Here is a 20292-nt window from a genome sequence, read left to right as displayed (position 1 = left end):
CAGAGCTGGAGCTACAGGTGGTTGTGAGCTATAGGACATGTGTGCTGGGAACCAAACTTAAGTCCTCTAAAAGAGTAGCACACGCTCTTAACTGCTGAGCTGTGTCTTCATCCCTGTGGAATATTCCTTTACACTGTGTGAATATATGTCACTGTGATTGGTTTAATAAAGAAACTGACTGGCCTATAGCTAAGCAGGATAAGGTTAGGTGGGAGAACCAGACTAAGAGAATGCTAGGAAGAAGTGGGAGGAGTCTCTCTGGATCGCAAGGAGACTTGGAGAGGAAGCAGGAGATGTGACAGGTCATAGATAAGAAATATGGGTTAATTTAAAATGTAAGAGTTAGCTAGTAACAAGTTTGAGCTATTGGCCAAGCATTTATGATTAATAATAAGTCTCTGTGTGGTTATTTGGGAATTGACTGACAGGAAAGAAAAGTCCATCTACAAGCCTCTCTTTACCCTGTGGTTGTTTCTATCTCTCACTAAGCACAGGCTGTGTGAGGGCAGGAACTCTGTCTCATGCATAACATAGTACTCAACACATGCTATGGTAAATAAGGGCTGGTTCAATGAAAGAATAGTGAATAGACTGGATATGATGGCATAATCCCAGCACTCAGGAAGCAGAGGCAGGTGATCTTTATGAGTTGGGGGCCAGCCTGGTCTACATAGTGAGTTCCAAGCCCTCCAGGGCTATGTAGTGAGACTGTGTCCCAAAACAAAAACAAAAGCAAAACAGTGTAAGAGACATGGTTTGTCTACTAAACAGTCTTATTTGCCAAATGCCTCACACTGCTGGGGCATACAGTAATCAGCCCAAACCCTCCACCTCTGTTCATATCAGTTGTTGGGAAGATCAATTTCTTCAGCTGCTATTGAGACTCTGATCCTAGATACAGTATCTTATATTTACACCGATTAGATTACAGATGCTTGTAATTATCATTCTGTCCAAAACATTTACTTATTTTTTAAGATTATGTGTATGTATTTATCTATGGGTATGTGCATGTGAGTGCAGGGGCATGGAGGCCAGATGTTGTCAGATTCCCTGGAGCTGGAGTTACAGGCTGTTGTGAGCCACTGGACATGGGTACTAGGAATCAAACCTAGGTCCTCAGCAAGAGCAGTATGTGCTCTTAAGTGCTGAGCCATCTCTCCAGCCCCTAAATAATTGTATATTTTTTTCTCTCTAATTTTTTCAACTCAGAAGTCTTTTTTTTTTTTTATTTTAACATGTATTATGCCATAAGTTCACAGGGAATGTGTTCCCAGCTCAGGCTGTTTTCTGTTGGTTCACCTCAAGTGGGAATCTCTAGCTAGAGCAGGCTGCCTCTCAGTGGAACCACAGACTTTCTCTCAGGCCTCTTTCTTTTTCTTCATGTTCTCTATCACATGCCTCAGGAAGCAATGTTGGCTTTTTGGTGCTTGATATGCTCAATATGCATGTTAGTTCTGTTGACAAAAAGCATGCCTTGTTTAAAATGTGAACAGCATGCTGGGTAACTATGGTGGTTTGAAAGAAAATGGTCCCTAAAGGGAGTGGCACTATTAGGAGGTGTGGCCTTGTTAAAGTAGGTGTCACCTTGTTGGAGAAAGTGTGTTACTGTGGGGGCGGGCTTTGAGGGCTCTTTTGTTCAAGCTTTGCTCAGTGTGACACTCAGACTTCCTGTTGCCTGCAAGATGTAGGACTCTCAGCTACTTCCCCAGCACCATGTCTGCCTGCACGCTGCTGTGTCCCACCATAATGATAATGGATGAACCTCTGAACTAGAAACCACCCAATTCAATGTTTTCCTTTATAAGAGCTGCTGTGATCATAGTGTCTCTTCATAGCAATATAAAGCCTAAGACAGTAACAGTCTCGACTTCTACTTTACCACAGTAACATCTTTTCTTTTGGTTTATCAAGACAGTTTCTCTGTGTAGCTTTGGAACCTGTCCTGGAACTCACTTTGTAGATCAGGCTGGCCTCAAACTCACAGAGATTCACCTGGCTCTGCCTCCCAAGTGCTGGGATTAAAGGTGTGTGCCACCACTGCCAGGCACATAGTAACATTTCTGGGGTGTTCCTCTTGTACTATTCCTTTGACATCTGCAAGGTCACTTTATTAGATTCATATATATATATATATGTAAGCGAGGGCATAGTGAAACCACAGAAAGAGACCACTCCATGGGTAGAAAGAAAGATTTATTGGGGATCAAACTGCAAAGGCTATCTCTGGGGGTGGGGGGCTGGGGACAGAGAGGAGTAAAATGGCAGAAAAGCAAGAGGATTTTACATGACAGGCAGCGGGGTGGGGGTGGGGTCTTTGAGCTGATACAAGCTGTTTAGGGGGACAGATCAAAGTGGAATTTCTAGGAGATTAAGGGAGGTTCCTGGTAAACCAAAACCCACCTTTAGGCTTCTGTTTACCCAAAGTCCTTCAGTTTAGGATAATGTCACCAGCACTGCCATTTTGGGGGCTTAACATTCCAACTTTTTTTGATAGTCCTTTGGCTACTTCCTGTTGATGTGGGGAGGAGGGCTTGAGAAGAGGCAGGGCTGGAATGCTCATTCAAAGTAGGGACTCAAGCTGTCTGGCAGGCAATGTAGCAGACCTGAGGAAATTCCGTTGGAAGCATCTGGTTTACTGACTACGGGGTTATTTCACTAATTGTGTCCTGAAGGAGCCTGAAGAGACAAGGAACAATCATTACGACGAGAAGAACAGAAGCCAGTGGGCTGAGGAGATGGAGGAGCTAGGGGCCCAAGGGATACCAAAAGGAGAGCCCTTCCCAGGAGTCGGCCCCTGGAGGCTGTAGTTCGTGAGCTGGCTAGCTCATGTCAATCTTTAGTCCTTGGCTGCACTAGTTCACAGGGTGACAACCTTCTTCACCAGGGAAGAGACAGTGCCTCCTTTTTTGTCTGTCAGCAAGTTGAGGACTCACTGCTTTTGCGAGACTATGGAGGCTAGGGGAGGTGAGGCCATTTTGGAGCAGTTGCAGGGCCAAAGTTGATTCCTGGGTGGTGTCTGTCAGCCGAGTGGAAATCTGCCGGGACAGAGACTGGACAGAAGGTACTGTCAGGGAGCTTAGGGGGATCTTTATCTTGGGTATGCTTGAAGTTTCCAGTCATTCACCCCACTCCCTAAAGCTTACATGAATTTCTTTAAAGTTGACCAAAAGAGCTACACGTTTCCGATGTACGAGCAGGACCACTCTGTAATCTCTGCTCAATCTCACTGCAGAGGAAGCAGTCAATGCCTGCAAACTGCTTGAGCAGATACACACCTTTGAGCTATAGCAAAATAGCCTAAAAGTTATCTACATAACAGAACAAGTTTAAAATGCCCAAAGGAAATTTAATTTTTCTTGAGTCTGTGATATGAGAATTTTAACTGTTTTTAAAGTTTTAGTACCTATAACTTAACAAAATAGATTAATCACTTAGGACAACTCCATTGATTTAAGTAAGGGTTTAACACTGATGTGTTAAATTTTGAACTTTGAAAATTGAATATCATATTATCATCACCAAGTTTAATTTTTCACATAGCTTAAATCACTTCCCCACATCCTTACAACTTGCACAAATCTTCTATTTTTTCCTTCCATTCTGGAAACATCTCATTTACCATGAGATATAGGTGCTTAATTCTTGAGAGTAGTCACTGAAAAAAGCAAGTCAAGACCTTTTAAAATCATCATTGGAGCATAAAGGCTGAGTAAAAAGTAATTTTTAAAAGACTTTTTTATGTATACTTGTCTGCATACACACCTACCTGCACATCAGATCCCATAGACAGTTGTGAGCCCCCATGTGGGTGCTGGGAATTGAACTCAGGACCTCTGGAAAAGCAGCCAGTGCTCTTAACCACTGAGCCATCTCTCCAGCCCCAGCCAGAATGTTCTTAAGGTGAATGTGCTCTCTAGCTATGCCCGGAGTGGCCAGGCACCTACAGCCTCTGGGGAGGAGCTGGCCAGGCCGGCTTGCTGCTATGGCGGGCGGCAGGGCCGCTAAACTGTCTGGTGAGGACAGGTCCTGTGTTGGGAGGGATTCAGAGCCACAGGAGTCAAGCTTGGAGGAACCAAAGAATAAAGGAAGGAGGGTGGGGTGTTGGCTGACTTTAGCACTTCCCGAAGCTATAGCATTAGCAGGGCCCGGTGGTGCAGGCCCACTCTAACCCGATCAGACGGGACTACAGCATAGTCTGCTTGGCGGAAGCCAGTGCGGTGAGAGCTGAGCTTCCATCCATGAACTGAGTACAGCCAGCATGTGACAGAGGGGGAATAGAAAGCTGTGGATTTTGGAGGTCAGGGTTTCAAGTGATTCAAGGCAGGAACGACTGAGGGTAGTGGCCTTGGGAGGGAGTATGGCAGGGTTGAGAGGAGGGCAGGAATCAAGTGAGACAGTGGATTTTCTAGGAAGGTGGTGGGAACAAGTCCAAGTTCAGAAGGGAAGAGTAGAGAGGCTGTTCTGTGACAGGAGATCCTTGAGCCCATGTGACGGGAGGACAGAGAAGGTGACCACATGTGAACTTAGAGTTCTCCTGTGCCAATAAGGAGGCTGCTGCTAGCGCCTGTAGGCAAGGTTGCCAGACTCTGGCTGTTGGATCTAGCTGTTTGGGAAGACAGGCAACAGGGGCAGAGGTGGGGCTTTTGGAACTTTTTTTTTTTTTTTTTTTTTAATTGGTTTTACGAGACAGGGTTTCTCTGTGTAGCTTTGCGCCTTTCCTGGAACTCACTTGGTAGCCCAGGCTGGCCTTGAACTCACAGAAATCCGCCTGGCTCTGCCTCCCGAGTGCTGGGATTAAAGGCGTGCGCCAGCACTGCCCGACTTTTTGGAACTATTTTTCTGTTGTATCCAGAATAAAGGGTTGGTCAAGCTCTGGAGAGAGCCGGAGCAGGAGCCTGGCGAGTGCCTCTCAGAGGCAAGAGAGCAGGTGTCAGGCTTGGTAGAGCCTAGGGCCTCAGTTAAGGGACCTTAGCTGCTTCATAGAGGGGTGAACAAGAAGAGCAAAGTTGGGAATCCAGGTTCAGAGGTACCCCACCTGGATAAGGACAAGAAAGGAGAGACTCCCTTTCTTGGTGGTTGGAGGTGTGAGAGACCGCAGGTACTGTCTGCGATTGGGAGTTCATGGCGTTAGGGGATAGCAGAAAACCTAGATGCCTGACTCGAACGACAGAAAACTGAGCTTTGAGAGATCAGTGTTTTCTGTTTCCTAGAGAGTTAAGAAACTGAGCACATGCTGCTGTGAGAACAAGGGACTCCATAGTAGAGGTTATCAACATTGGATTAAGTGGCTGGGAGACAGCTTGACAGAAAGGAGGTCAATGCACAGAGCCTGGCCCAGGAAGTTGGGAGCTATCTCAGAACCCCGGGGAAGGACAGTCTGTTAATGTTCTGATCCGCGCCTTGAGATCCCGCCTCTTGCCACTGCCCTGCATCCTGACGTAAGAGCCTCATTCTAAGGAAAAATTCCTCCCTTCTCCCTCTTCTGCTTTTCCTCTCATGAGGTGCGCACCCTTGACCCCCCCTTTCCTTTCTCTTCATCTCTCTATTGTAAAATCAACCCTCCACGTAGATGCAGCATCTGGGTTGTGAATTACTGGCTGCCGCCACTGCCATGCCCACATGGCATGCATCTGCCTAGCATGTTTCCCTGCACACAAGGGATACCCTCAGGGGTCCTCCCTCTCCCGCATGGTAACTTATAACATTGGCGCCCGACATCACCAGACAATCCCACTGCTTTCTCCCGCCAGTCGGCAGTCTGAGGAGTTCTGGGATCCTGTACCACCCGCCATTTTTCAGGCTGGAGCGCTGCTGGGGACTCTTCACCCTATCATATCCATAAGATTCCTCCCTTCCCTTCTGGCCATTTTCCCACAAGTGAGGATTCATCTTGTTTCGCTTGCTGGTACCACGTGTCTTAGCCCTTCGGCCCCCATCCCTATGCGATGGCATATGGAGATGGCCTGTGCCCTCTCAATTCCATGGCCAATAGCCTTTGTGATGACGGTCCATTAGCCATCTTGTGGTGTTATCCTTGGCCCTCGCTGACCTCTGGGACTCCAGAGGTCAGTCTGCTGGGCCTTATACCTCATTGTGGAAAAATGTGCCATGCCCCCCACCCCCACCACTGCTGCAGACCCATGACTTGGGTCCATCCCCCTGTAGCAGCTCGCTCCATTCCACAGCCCAGGGAGGGGGTCCCTCTCTCCCACATGGCTGCTCTGCTACTTCTCCCTCTTTCTTTCACAAAGTCTATTTCCTATGTGTGAATGAAAATGTATGATTGATATGGCCATCTATATTTCTGGCAGACTTTTAAATGCTTCAATTTATCTGTTCCTCATCTGCTCAGTTTACTAAAAAAAAAAAAAAAAAACCCCACATGAACACGTGGTCAGGTGCCATATTTGATAGGGCAATCACATGATCAGGTGGTGACATCTTACACATGGGTAATCATGTGATCAAGGCACCATCTTAAATAAGGGGAACCACATGGTCTAGCCAGCATCTTGGCTAAGGTCAAAACAGGCAGGTCATATGACTTCACTGCCATCTTTACTAAGGGCAGCATAGGCAGGGCACCAGGCGTTCAGGCCATTGGTATGGAGGGAGGTTAGGGAATTGCCTTCTACTGCCCATTGTTTCTCCATTGTTTTATGGGCTGAGGAAAAGTCCTCCGGTCTTCGCCTGGCATTCCCCAGCTGCCTCTCCAGGCTCCAGTCGTCTGGGCAGGATGGAGGTCCAGTTGTGGTCTGGCATTCATTCCTCTGCAGCCACTTGAGTCCTTAAATGGAGTTTTAACCCTTTTGCCATGATGTAAATCCCTTCCAGGTGCTTTACAGATACCTACAGGCTCCTGAGGAAAGTTTTGTTATTGCATCAAGAAATCTGGTCTGATGAAAACTAACACTCTCCAGAGCCCATTCTGACCCCACCTATTTTTTGAGCATATTTTGCAGATTCATTGTTCCCGCCTGACCTCCAGAGAAATAGCAGATGCCATGGCTTCTGTACTCCTGATTTGGCATTCCATTTCCCCCCAAGCTCCTGGAACATCACTGCTGCAATCTGCCTCCTCAGCTCCCTCAAGGAACGGTCCTGAGATCTTCCGCTGTGTATGACTCCCAGTTCCCCTCTCCCTACTTCACCCCTTGTCAGTTTGAAGTAGCCTCAAGAATTCAGCATCCTAGTTCCCCCACTTGCTCCCATAACTCACCTCTTTTTATAATATCAAAAAATATAATATCAGAAAAATGTTAATATTCTAATCCACCCCTTGAAATCACACCCTTTGGCACCATCCTGCGTCCTGACGTAAGAGCCTCATCCTAAGGAAAAACTCCTCCCTTTCCCCTCTTCTGCTTTTCCTCCCATGAGGTGCGCACCCTCAACCTCTCTCTCTTCCTCTCTCTTTCCTATCTTTCTCTTCATCTCTCTATTATAATAAACTCTCCACGTGGATGCACTATCTGGGTTGTGAATTACTGGCTGCCACCATCACCACCATGCCAGCATAGCATGCATCTGCCCAGCATGTTTCCCTGCATTTGGGGATACTCTCAGGGGTCCCCCCATGCAATAATTCATAACACAGCCCAAGTAAGCTAATGTGCTGTTCTGGTGTCAGGGTCCTCCTAAGTGAAGACAAAGAATCATGTGAATCTGGGTATAAAGGAATGGCGAAGAGAGTGTCCTTAAGGTCTGGAATGGCAGGACAGGCAAGGGAGTGTGTTATGGAGTAGGGTGAATGGACTTGAAGATACCTGTAGTTGGTCTTGTTTTTTTAAACTCTTTGGCTCTTTTGGCTCTTTGTTCTTTGGGGGGCCCACCACCTAGCTCCCAAATAAATGCACAAACAGAGGCTTATTATTACTCACAAATGCCCAGCCTTAGCTTGGCTTGCTTCTAGCCAGCCTCTCTTAAATTAGCCTGTCTACCTTTTGCTTCTGGGCCTTTACCTTTCTCTATTTCTATATATCTTTTCTTTACTTCTTTCTCCATGGCTTCTTATGTAGCTGGGTGGCTGGACCCTGAAGTCCTCCTCCTTCTCTTGCTCCTAGATCTTTCTCCCAGATCTCTCCTCATATTTATTCTCTCTGCCTGCCAGCCCTGCCTATGCTGTCTCCTGCCTAGCTATTGGCTGTTCAGCTCTTTATTAGACCATCAGGTGCTTTAGACAGGCACAGTAACACAGCTTCACAGAGTTAAGCAAATGCAACATAAAGAAATGCAACACATCTTTGCATCATTAAACAAATGTTCCACAGCATAAATGAATGTAACACATCTTTATTAAGAAGGCGCTGTATGATAGGTTTTAGGCCTTGTCTGTTTTAAAGGGATATGGGATTGAGAGTGACAGGGGTAGGTAGGGTCCTGGAGTAGGAATTTAGTAGGGGGATGATGGGAAGCCACAGAGGAGAGGAGGTGTCCCATACTTTTGAGTCAATGAGGGAATCTTGAAGAGGATAGGGTGAAGCATTAGTGTCGACAAGAAGACTCTTCAGAGGCTGGAAAGAGATGAAAAATTCCAGAAGGAGGTGGATGAAAAGAAAAGGAAAGTGTGATTTAGCCATGATGTCCCTGCTCAGCATGGGGTTGGGTAACTGGGCAAAACGAGAAAAGAGTGAGGGATTAAGTGGCCCCAGGGAGAACAGAGTGAGGACCTGTGGCCCTAGGTAGGTGGAGCTGGCCATTAACACCTACCACAAAGATCTGAAAAGGAGAACTCTTACCAGAGTGAGTAGGCAGTATAGCCCCAGAATCTATTAAAAACAACAGAGACTTCACCCTGGACTCCTCTAGGTTGCTGGAGGCGGAGTTCCAGGGCAGCATCAGTCTTTGGCTGCCAGACCCAGAAGATCAGAAAGATTTTTCTTCGGAGGAGGAACTTGGGGACTGGCCTACCTTGGCAAGGCAGAGAGAACCTTCCAATGTCACACCTGAGCAGGGTCCTGAGGTGAAGTGCAGTCTTCATCCAGTGACCAGTGTTGCCAAACTTGAAGAAAGCTCCAGGTAGGGTCTGTTGGTGCCCCATCACCTCCTGGGGTGGCCCCAGGGATGCTGCCAGAGCCGGTTTTCTGTCTTTTATGGGAAGCCTTTTCACTCTTTCCTGCTTATCCCTTTCATTAAATGCCTTCAATGCCATATTCAACAGATCTCTGAAGGGTTAGAGGGCCATCGTCTAGTCTCTTAAGATTTCTCTCTGTCTCTCTCTCTTGACACCAGGTCTCTCTACAGAGCCCTGGCTTTCCTGGAACTCATTATGTAGATCCAAGCTGGCCTTGAACTCACAGAGATCTGCCTGCTTCTGCCTCCCTAGTGCTGGGAATAAAGGCATGTTCTACCATGCCTGGCGAGTTGTCTCTTATATTTTTGGTTGTGAGCCTAGCCTTTAAGGGCTGAGCCATCTCTCCAGCCCGAGTTGTCTCTTAATACACATGATTTTGAATATTATTTTATATTAAACAACTTTTTTATTTTAAATGTATTTTTAGTTACTTGCTTTAGGCTTAACCTTGACAACACATACAGAAGACTCTATAATGGGAGATATAAATTGTTCTCTCCCTCCAAAGCTTGTCCCTGTAAATGAATTACATTTGTACTTAGCATGACTAAAAATATAGTTCTGAGTACATTAAAGAATTTGACCATTTATAAGATGACTGACTGACCATTAACTTGCATGTCTTAATTATCTTTAACAGTTTATAACAAGTTAGTAAGATTAGGATTTTAGAATTTTATTCTTGTTAAATTTGAGCCTTAAAATTTCTAATTTTGAATTCAGCAAAACAAACTTTAAACCACAAATACAGTCCATGGAGAGACTGGGAAGCCCATTTTCCCAATCCTTTCATAGTATACATTTACAAAATATCACAGTTTCTTATGACTCAGTTTATTCAAATAGCTAAAAGCTTAACAAAGTTAGAAAAGGCATAAATGGTTAGATATACACCTTTAAGTCAGTTTCTGTCAGCCAGAACATTAGAACCCGAGGAGTTTATATACCTTAATTATCAAGTTTAAGTCCTATTTTCCATAAACCCCATTCATGATTTTGTCCTCATCTATCAGTTTTACTCTTAGGACAAAAATCATCATAAAAAAAAAATCTCCCTTTGTCCCAAAATATCTTAGAGGCTTGGTGTTGTCTTATTAGTCTAGGGAAAATAAAATAAAACAAACCATCTTCAAACACCTCTATTTTTCTAAACAAGAGTTGAATCCAAATTACATATATGATATGCTGTAGCAAATTAAGATTACCCATACATAGATTTTTAACTATCAACCCTTTTTGTTACAAGGTTTAAGCTAATTTTTTCTCTGCTTGGGATTTTTACACTCTCCCCACCTCTCCTCACCCCCCCATTCCCAGACTGGTTCTCTCTTGTGTTGCCCTGGCTGTCCGGGAACTCATTCTGTAGATCAGGCTAGCCTCAAATTCATAGAGATCCTCCTGCCTCTGCCTCCTGAGTACTGGGATTAAAGGTGTGCAACACCACCACCTGGCTTTACACATTTTTTTAAAAGCACAACCTAATGATTTTACAAATCCTGAGATAAAGTTTACATTTCAGCAAAAGCTTCAACGATAGTGAACAGAACCACACAAAGAGTTGGGGTGGGGGCAGTGGCATTGAGAGCCAAATCTGTTTCTCTTTGGAAATAAATTACCTCTTACTTGTTCTCAAGCACTTCGTGTCTTTTTTCTGAGCTGTTCTGTTTTGTACTTTTTCAACCCATCACAGAGTCAGGTGGCCCACCTGACCCAGGACAAAGGTTTTGGAGGAAACTTTTAAGCAAATATACTTGGATCTGTAGTGGGCAGGCCAAATTTCATCTCCAGAGCTTTTCAGTCGAGTAGAACAGCATGTGACAATATCCAACATTATCCATACTTAAAAGACATTTAAGTCTCTGTAAGCCAGAACCAGCGATCAGAGGGAGGATGAGATCGAGCACCCAGCAAAGAAGGCTTAGAGATAAGAGATTTTCAAGAGCAGAGAGCAGAGAAAACAGAGATAAAGTGATTTTCAAATCATTTGTGTGGTGGCAGAAGTCGTCACAATCTGTTAAGAGTTTGGAAATCAGGTGTGCCGTTTTCTGGTCTCTGAGACTGATTAGTTTGTACTGAGGTCAAGTTGTTTGTAGCCATACAGTGTGACTTAATGGAGTCTCTGAGGAGGAAAATCTGAGGAAGGAAAGAGATTAGAAGCCAGGTGAGAGGAGTGAGTCTAAGAGCACATGGTTAGTTCAGGCTCCAGAGGCAAGTGAGAGAAACAGAGCAAGCTTCAGGAGTGGGCAAGAGACAGGGCAGGCAGAAAGGCGAGGTCCTGGAAAGGGTGGCAGTAAAGAATTTCCAGGAGCAGAGCAAGGAGGAGCTGGGAGAGACTTCGAAAAGGACCATAAACAGGAAGGGACTCTGCCAGAGGATTTCTGTGTGCAGGAGCCACAGGAAGGGCAACACTGTAAGGGGTAAGTGTTGTGGGACAAAGTCTCAATTCAAGGGCACCCCCAAGCGGACAAAGACTCATCAGAGAGATGCCCAGGATCAGTGGAGGGGCTTCCCTTCTCCACATGATGGGACTGAAGAGATGGTCTCTAAAATTTGGAGTTGAACATGGTGGGAAGCAGAAGCCAGCATAGAGGTGAAAAATCCACACCCAGGAAGGTCTGATGGGTAGTTTGGTTCAGTTAGGAGAGGTGGGACTCTTTGAAAAGGTGTCCCATTGTTCTGTACCAAATTAAGCAAGGGCACGGTGAAACAAATGAATCAGACCACTCTATGGGTAGAAAGAAAGGTTTGTTGGGGATCAAACTGTCAAGGCTGTCTGGGGAAGGGGTGGGGATGGAGAGGAGTAAAATGGCAGAAAGGCAAGAGGATTCTACATGACAGGCAGCAGGGGCAGGGATCTCTGAGTTGATACAGGTTGTCCAACTGACCGGGAACTAGATGCTCTTGCTAAAGGTGGTTGACTGTTGGGGGCAGATTGAGGGAGGTTCCTGTTAAAAGAAACCTGCCTTTAGGCACTGCCCCCCAATAACAATCCTTTGCCCAGTCAATGCCCTTCTGTTTAGTACATTGTCACCAGCACTTCCATTTTGGGGGGCTGCTTTGGACCTAACAATATGCAGTCACAGGAACAACCCTATGTTTTATGAACGGCTTAAAGTACACACACACACACAATTTTCTAGATAGCTTAAAGTACACACACACACACACACACACACACACACACACACACACACACACTTTCTGGATGGTTTAAAGAGAAAAAATACATCTATATGTCCACGTATGCACACTCTTACCTCACTCTTTCCCTTGTGTACCTTTCGGTAAATTACTAGAAGGTGTTAGCTCAAACTGAAAGGAAGTAAAGTCTTCCTTTGATATGTCAACAAACACATTTATTTATCCCTTCCCATTTCGTTGTATCATCTGAAACTCTGATGTGTGTATGTATGCTGTGTGTGTTTCCTTATGTCATTGGCAAACAGCAGTGAATATGGAAAAAAGAAATGGACCAAACAGAGTTCTGTTATTGCGCTGGGCTTGCGTCTGTCCTGCCATCAATCCATCATCAGTCTTTGGGGATGGATGTTTACTTGTACCAGGAATATGGCAGCCTATGTCAACTGCCCTGCTGAAATAAGAGGCATCACAGAACTCAAACCATCCTATTTCCTTCTGCCCAGAATTACAGGAACTTTACATAGAAAGACCAGGGCTGGCAAGATGACTTAGCATCTTAGCATGTGAAGGTCCTTACTGACAAGACTGATGACCTGAATTTTATCCCCAAGACCTACCCACGTGGTAGAAGGAGAGAACTGACTCCTGCAAGTTGTCATCTGACTTTCAGATGTGCATCCTCTCTCTCTCTCTCTCTCTCTCTCTCTCTCTCTCTCTCTCTCACACACACACACACACACACACACACACACACTATAATTTGAAAATTTAGAAAAGACAAAGTTACAGTCAAACCCAATCATCCCGACTGTCTAATGAAACAGAAATAACCTTATAAAAGCTAAAGAAATCATAGTACAGAATGTTTGACTTTTTACATTTATTTTATGTTCATGAGTACTTTGCCTGCATGCATGTATGTGTGTTATGTGTGTGACTGGTGCCCAAGAAAGTCACAAGAGGATGTTGGATTCCCTGGAATTGGAGTTACTGATGGTTTGAGCCATCATGTGGGTACTAGAAACTGAAAGCTAGGTCCTCTACAAGAGCAACAAGTGTTCTTAATCACTGAGCCAACTTGTTACCTTTCCAGCCCCCAGAGTACTTGACTCTTAATGATCGTGGCCTTTCACAAATATTTACGAATCTTAAAAAACAACTTGATTACTATTACTGTTACTGTTGTTAGCGTGTGGAGGCGAAGGTCAGAGGACAACTTTGTAGAGTTGGTTCTCTTCTTCCGCTCTTACGTGTGCTCCACAGACTGAGCTCAGGTCAGCAGACTCGCCATCTAGCCAGGCCAGTGTTCGCAAACATTTAACTCATGTTTTGCCCCCAATCTTTTCCAATTCCTTCATTCTGGAAATCCTGCCACACTGGTCTATTTGTCAATCCCTCCTTCATTTTCACACCTCCGAAGCTGCATGCTCCTTTCTTCCTATGCATTATGTGAATCCCTCTTCAGGGCTTGTTGCTGCTGCCTATGATGGGCTGATTAAATGGCGCAATTCATGCTGCCCAGCTGAGGCTTTGCCTATAATGTTCTTGCCAACAAACCCCTCTTCCAACAATGTACACTGAGTTAACCACTGAAAATCAGCCTCAACATATGCTTAAGAACTTGCCCACATTGAGACTCTTGCCAAAGCCATGCTCAGGTAAATATGATCTTCCAAAGTGTTTGGAAACTGAAAACAAACAAAACAAAACATTGTTATGTGAAAAAGTAAAAATTTATGAAATCCTAGGAACCCTCAGTTTTGTTTTGTTTTGAAGTCTAAGGGAATCCACTCTGTTTGGTATCAGTTCTGGGGAATGAAGACAGGTAAGGATAGATGATTAACCTAAACTACATTACATTTTATATTGCTGTGGATATTGCTCTGTATAAATAAAATGCTGACTGGCCAGTAGCCAGGCAAGAAGTATAGGCAGGACAAGCAGAGAATAGAATTCTGGGAAGTGGAAGGCTGAGTTGAGGATATGCTGCCAGCCGCCGCCATGAGTACCAACACGTAAGATACTGATAAGCCACAAGCCATGTAGCAAGGTATAGATTTATAGAAATGGGTTAATTTAAGATATAAGAACAGCTATCTAGAAGCCTGAGCCATTAGGCCAAACAGTTTAAATAACATAAGCGTCTGTTTATTTTATAAGTAGGCTGAGGGATTGCTGGGGCTTGGCGGGAGCTGGAAAGAAACTCTCCAGCTACATTATATAATGAATATTCTAGCAGCAAAAGGGATGAACCAAAATCCAGAGCTATAAGCAAAATGTTTTTGGAAGTGTCTAGTCATTTTACAGAACTATACAGCTGTCCCTTGATATGTTAGTTGCTTTTGAGTAGCTACAAGCAGTTACCCAATAGAAACAATTCTGAGGAAAGATTTGTTTGGGCTCATGGATTCCAAGTGTCCATAGCTGCTTGACCCATGAACTTGGCAAGAACATTACAGGGAGCATTTTACCTCATGGCAGACAGGAAGCAGAGAAAGAACATGCAGGAAGGACACAGGAACCAGAGAAAGAACATGCAGGAAGGAGACAGGCAAGACACAGCCATGGACATGCTCTCCACTGACCCAGTTCTTCCAGCTCTTCATCTCTTCCACTACCTCCCTGTAGCAGATTCCATCCACTGGATGATCCATTCACCCATCTATCTGTGGAAAATCCTTCACAGGTGCACCCAGAGGCATGCTTTATGAACGCTCTATGTATTCCTCAATCCAGTTGACAATCAAAACTAACCAGCATATTTGGTATCCATGGAGATTAATGAAGCCATAACTCCCCCTCAGATCCTCAGATATTAAAATCAACATGCTTAACTCTCTTGTATAAAACAGCACATTTGTTTAAAATACATGTACATTCTTCTGTATAATTTAAATCATCTCTAGATTATCATACTTCATGCAATGCAAAGAAGTGAACAGTAAAATTTAGGGAATAATGAAAACAAGTCAGTATAAAAGCAGTCATGGAAGTCTACCAACATCTGTGATCTGGAGTTGCTTCAATACAGACGTAGAATCCATGGATACAGAGGGCTGACTGTTTAGATTTACCAATTACTTCAGGTCGAGCTTCCCTATCTACCTTTGTAGATTTTAGTGTAGTAAAGGCCACTAAGTAACTGGCAGAGACAGGCCATGTCACATCACATTAGAGCAGGGAAAAGGAAAAGTTAACTATTAAGAGTCCAAGTCCTCCCAAGAGCAGGTAAAAACTGTGTAGGGGAGGGGAGGGCCCAGGAAAGTATGCATTGCTGGAGCTTCCAGACTTGCAGAGGAAGCCCCCTCTTCCAAGCTGCCTCACGCAGAGGATTTCAGACAGAAACCCTTTTTTCTATCAAAATGCTGATGACTCTACTTGCAGAAATGCCTCATTATAAAAGCCCTCTCTGCTGCTTGCTTTCTGAGCTTTAATAAATCCTGGATTAGCATGAAAACCACCCAGGCACTGACTCCCCACATTTCCCGACGAGCTGTCTGGAGTTGGCTTCTTCTTATTGAGTAACTTCTCTAAGCTGGAAAACTGCCCAGTGCTTGGAACTTAGGACTACCCACTAAACTCAGAGCAGGGCAGAAACATCCCCCACACCAGTCCTGCAAACTCCTTGTTTCTTTTTCCTTTTTGTTTTCTCATTCATAGCAATTCACAAGGGTTTTTTTGTTTGTTTGTTTGTTTGTTTTGCTGGATACTGAACCTGGGAGCTTGTAGACACCAGAGAAGTACTCTACTGCTAACTGACACCCCCATCACCTAAGGTGGTGTTCTTTTGAATAAAAATGGAATCTGAGTTCCTATCCAGTCCTTTGAATGACAACACATGGGGGTGTGAGCTGCCTTAGTGCTGCTCTCTATGGCTTCTACCACCAGACAGAAGGCAGCCTCTCTTGTATTACCTTTCAGCATTCCACTGTCTTCAAACATGTTCCCAGATTTCTAGGACATTGCAATGCTACAGCTATTCTCTCTGGAGGGCCAGAGAGAAGTTTTGCTGGCTGGCACATCATGTGAGCTCACATACACTTTCACTGTTTCCAAAATGTCATTCTACCCTCCACCTGCTTTTCTCCATTTCCTTCTTCTCTTCCTCCTCCCTGGCTGAGGTTCTAAAGAGCCAAGGTCCTCAGCCTTACTACATTACCCATCAGCCTCTTAGGAGTTGGCCCATGCCTGTAATCAGGAAGTTGAGTCAGGAGGATAGAAGAGATAAAGCTAGCCTAGACTACAGTGTCTTTCCACCTATAAAACGGTAAATGAAACATGCTTCAAGTACAATTTTTTTCTAGTTTTTTCTTAGTTATAATTATATATATAGTAACTTACCATTTTAGTCAGGTTCAGTGGTGGTAACTATATCCACAACATGGTGCAGCCATCATCATGCATTTCCAGAGTGTGTCATGCTGTACAACTGAAACTTCTATTCATTAACTGTAACTCCCCATTTCCCCTCTCCCTAGCTCCTGGCAATCACACTTCTACCTTCTTTGAACTTGCTGCTTCTTGATACTTCATAGGAGTGGGATAATACAATTATTGTCCTTTTGTGACTGGCATACCTCGCTAAGCACAATGCTTTCAAGCTTCATCAATACTGTAGTATGTATTAGAAATTCATTCCATTTTAAAGGTGAATAATATTCCATTGTCTGGATATTCCACCCTCTATTTGTCCATTCAATGCAGATGGATTTCTGTTTTTTGGTTAGTGAAGTTTGTATTTTGATAGTGCGGGGTGGCAGGGGGTCAGTGGAATGTGCCTATTATGCAGAAAAGAATGGTTTGTGTGTAGAATGGTTTGTGTGTGTGGAAAGAAGCAGAGAAAGGAGCAGTGAACTGGGCAGTGTCTGGAGACTGGCCTGTTTCCGGTGACCCTGATCAGATGGCTCCTACTAGAGCAGACAGGAGAGAGTGCATCAGAACCTACTGGGTACCTGGTAAATGCGGATTCCTTGACTCTGTCCCTGGAAGTGAGATCTGACTATCCACATTTCTTTTTTGCTATTTTTTTTCTAGATTTTTTCCTAGATCTCACTCTGTAGACCACTCTGGCCTTGAACTCACAGAGATCCCTTGCCTCTACCTCCCGAGTGCTGGGATTAAAGGCACGCATCACCATTGCCTGGCTAAGTTACCAAGTTTTTAAATTTATTCTTTAATTTTAAAAATGATTGTTTTAATAAATTTAGTTTGTTAATTTTCTTGTTTTGACTTTAAATAGGTTGTTCTTATTTAATTTTAAGCTGTGCCAAAAGGTTCCCAAAGACCTTTGGGTGTTCTTCCTGCCAAGCAGCTGATAGCACATTGCTAATAGAGATTTTTTTTCAACAGCCTTTATTCTTGAAAAAAATTTAAAACTTATTTGAATGTGTGTGTGTTCACCATGTAGTCTAGAAGAGGGCATCAGATTCCACGGAACTGGGTTACAAGTGATTGTGAGCCACTCACGGTACTGAATCACTGAGCTTTCTCTTCAGCCTTAACAGCATGTTTTTGTAAACCAATATTTAGTATGCCCAGCAGAATTGCTCTGTAAAATGCACATTTTACTCATATGTCAAAACTATGTCTAATCTCAGTATTTCTAGTTTTTGATTGAAAAATGTGATTTTTCAGACTTTGGAAAATAGTGAAAGCTGGTATCAGATTCTTAGTCTGATACTAAGAATTTACTTATTGTGTGCTGCATACATGTGCCACAGTTCATGGGTCAAGGTCAGAGGACAACTTGTAGGAGTTGTGGGTCCTATGGGATTGCACTCAGGTCCTCAGGTTTGGTAACATCTTTGTCTGTCTGCTGTGCCATCTCACCAGCCCAATTCCTGCTCTTTCTTTGCTCTCAGACTAGTCCCTTAACACTTTCAGACAGAACCTCTGAGAACTTCCTTGTAATGATATGGTGCATGGGAGGCCTTGGCGGGTTGGTCCAAGGTGCCCAGCAGGTGAGGGAGACACACCATGCAGACGAGGTGGTAGCGGGGTGGTATGGTGGAAAGTAGCTCATACCATGCAGATATAGCATCCACGTGGAGAGTTTATTATAATAGAGACCTAGAGAGAGAGAGAAAAAGAGGGGAAAAGAGGGAGAGAGGAAGAAGGGTAAAGGGAGGGGCGAGAAAGGGAGGAAGGGGAAGAGGAAGAAGAAGGGAGGGGTTTTTCCTTAAAGGAGGCTTTACATCAGGACACAGGGCAGGTCCCCAAGAGGCGGGCCAGAAAGCCAACACTCCTCCCCTCCCAGTCCCTGACCTATCTTCACATACTAATCAGACTGGGTCACTGTCAAGTTCAATTTTTACCTCTGCCCCAGCCATTGTGGACACCTCTCATCTGATACTGCTGGACACAACTATCATTTCCTCTGAGGTCAGTGCCTGGATCAATGTCTGCCCTTGGAGTCATGTGTTGCCATCCTTATTCAAGGACTCAGTATATGTCCTAGTTAGCATTAACTGTCAACCTGACAGTCTAAAATCACCTAAAACAACAACAACAACAACAACAACAAAACCCAAACCATCGCAAGGAATCGTCTTTATCAGGTTGGTCCATGACTGTCTTAATTGTCTTCCTTGGTGTAAGAGGGCCCAGTCCACTGTGAGTGGTGCCATTTCCTAGGCAGGTGGGCCTGGCCTGTCTAAGGAAGTCAGCAAGCCAGAGAGAGCAAGTCAACAGAGTTCTCCTATGGTTTCTGCTTCAAGTTCCTGTCCCATCTTCCTTAAGTGACGGATTATAGCCTGGAAGTGTAAGCCAAACAAACCCTGCCCAGGTGCTTCATCATAGCAACAAAAGGAAACTAGAACAGTGTACTCCTGGCAAGAGTCATTATGAAAGAAAAACAAAAAAGTCTAGGAGGTAATTGATTAGGCACTTGCTGCCAAGCATGACTGAGCTTAATACAACATACATGGTGGAAGGAAACAACTGATTCCCACAAGTTATCCTCTGACTTCCACATACATGCTACGGCACATATGCGTGCCACCCCATAAGTAAACAAAAATGTAATGACAATTAAAAAAAGAATAAATTCTACATGGGGAGAGAAGCAGAAATAAAGCCCTCAGAAACCTTATGCAAAACCAATTACATGCTTGGACACTAGGAGATACCCTACATGGTTATAACAATGTTCTACCTTTTTTTCCCCCCTCTTTAGCTAATTCATGAGGGTTTCTGTTGCTTTTAATTTTAGACTTAGAATTAATAAACTCAGAAATGTGAATCCAATCCAGGTCTCAGGAGTATTTTAGGAGTCAACTGGGATGCCTATAATCTGCCACAGAAGGACTAACGTTAATCATGTGATAATATTATTGTTGTCATTATCAGAGTCTTCTCTTTCCCTCTGTATTTCTTGTTTACGCTTACTCTTCCAATTGTTCTTTTATATGGAGCAAAGTAATGATGGCTGGGTTTTGAAATGCAAAGAGCATGGGGATTTTGAATGCAAATATTTTCAAGAGTAACATGCTTAAAAAATAATTGAGCACTGTCTATGTTCCAGGAAAAGTGCCAGGAATTCATTCACCCCTTCTTCCTCGCTTGCCCTGAGGCAGGAGGTAGGGCAAGGACGCCTCCTTCGAGGCCTCTTCCCAGGGAGCTTACAGTTCAGGGCAAGAGGAAGGGCCAGCCAGCCAGAACTGTGTTCTGGGTACAAGATGAGAAGAAGAGTGGGAGAGGGGCACAAAGGAGGGGATTTCTGACCCACATCAGAAAGACTTCCAGAAGGAAATAATGGTCAAACTCAGACCCACGAAAATTACTTGAAGTTGGAAAAGCCACCATCAGCGAAGAGTGATATAGGAACAGAGCACAGCCTGCTCAAAGCACAGGAGGTGAAAGGGAGTGTTGCATATGCCAAGAGATGGATGGGCATGGAGGCCAGGACCACAGTGCTTCAGCAGTGCTAACCTGACTCTGGAACTGCAGCAGGTCAGAGACCGAGACTAGACCTACACAGACGGATACTCTAGAAAGGTCCTACTCAACCCTAGCCCAGCCTGGGGATGTGTTGATGCCCATGTTTGGAGGCCAGGGAAGCTGGTTCATAGACTGTG

General features: G+C 44.4%; 1 protein-coding gene across 1 annotated transcript in view; it reads right to left on the bottom strand.

The window, feature by feature from the left end:
- Positions 1-9493: 9493 nt before the first annotated feature.
- The window catches only part of Hormad2 (HORMA domain containing 2), a 114322-nt gene continuing 103523 nt past the window's right edge, over positions 9494-20292 (bottom strand). The window contains exon 14 of the mRNA XM_059275583.1: positions 9494-9591. Within this exon, the coding sequence (XP_059131566.1) occupies positions 9547-9591 (45 nt within the window). The 3' untranslated portion in view covers positions 9494-9546. The remainder of the gene's footprint in view (positions 9592-20292) is intronic.

Source organism: Peromyscus eremicus, chromosome 10 (genome assembly GCF_949786415.1).
Source record: "Peromyscus eremicus chromosome 10, PerEre_H2_v1, whole genome shotgun sequence".
Classification (NCBI taxonomy): Eukaryota; Metazoa; Chordata; class Mammalia; order Rodentia; family Cricetidae; genus Peromyscus; species Peromyscus eremicus.
Note: the sequence above shows the minus strand (reverse complement) of the source record. Positions and strands in the feature narration are given on the sequence as shown.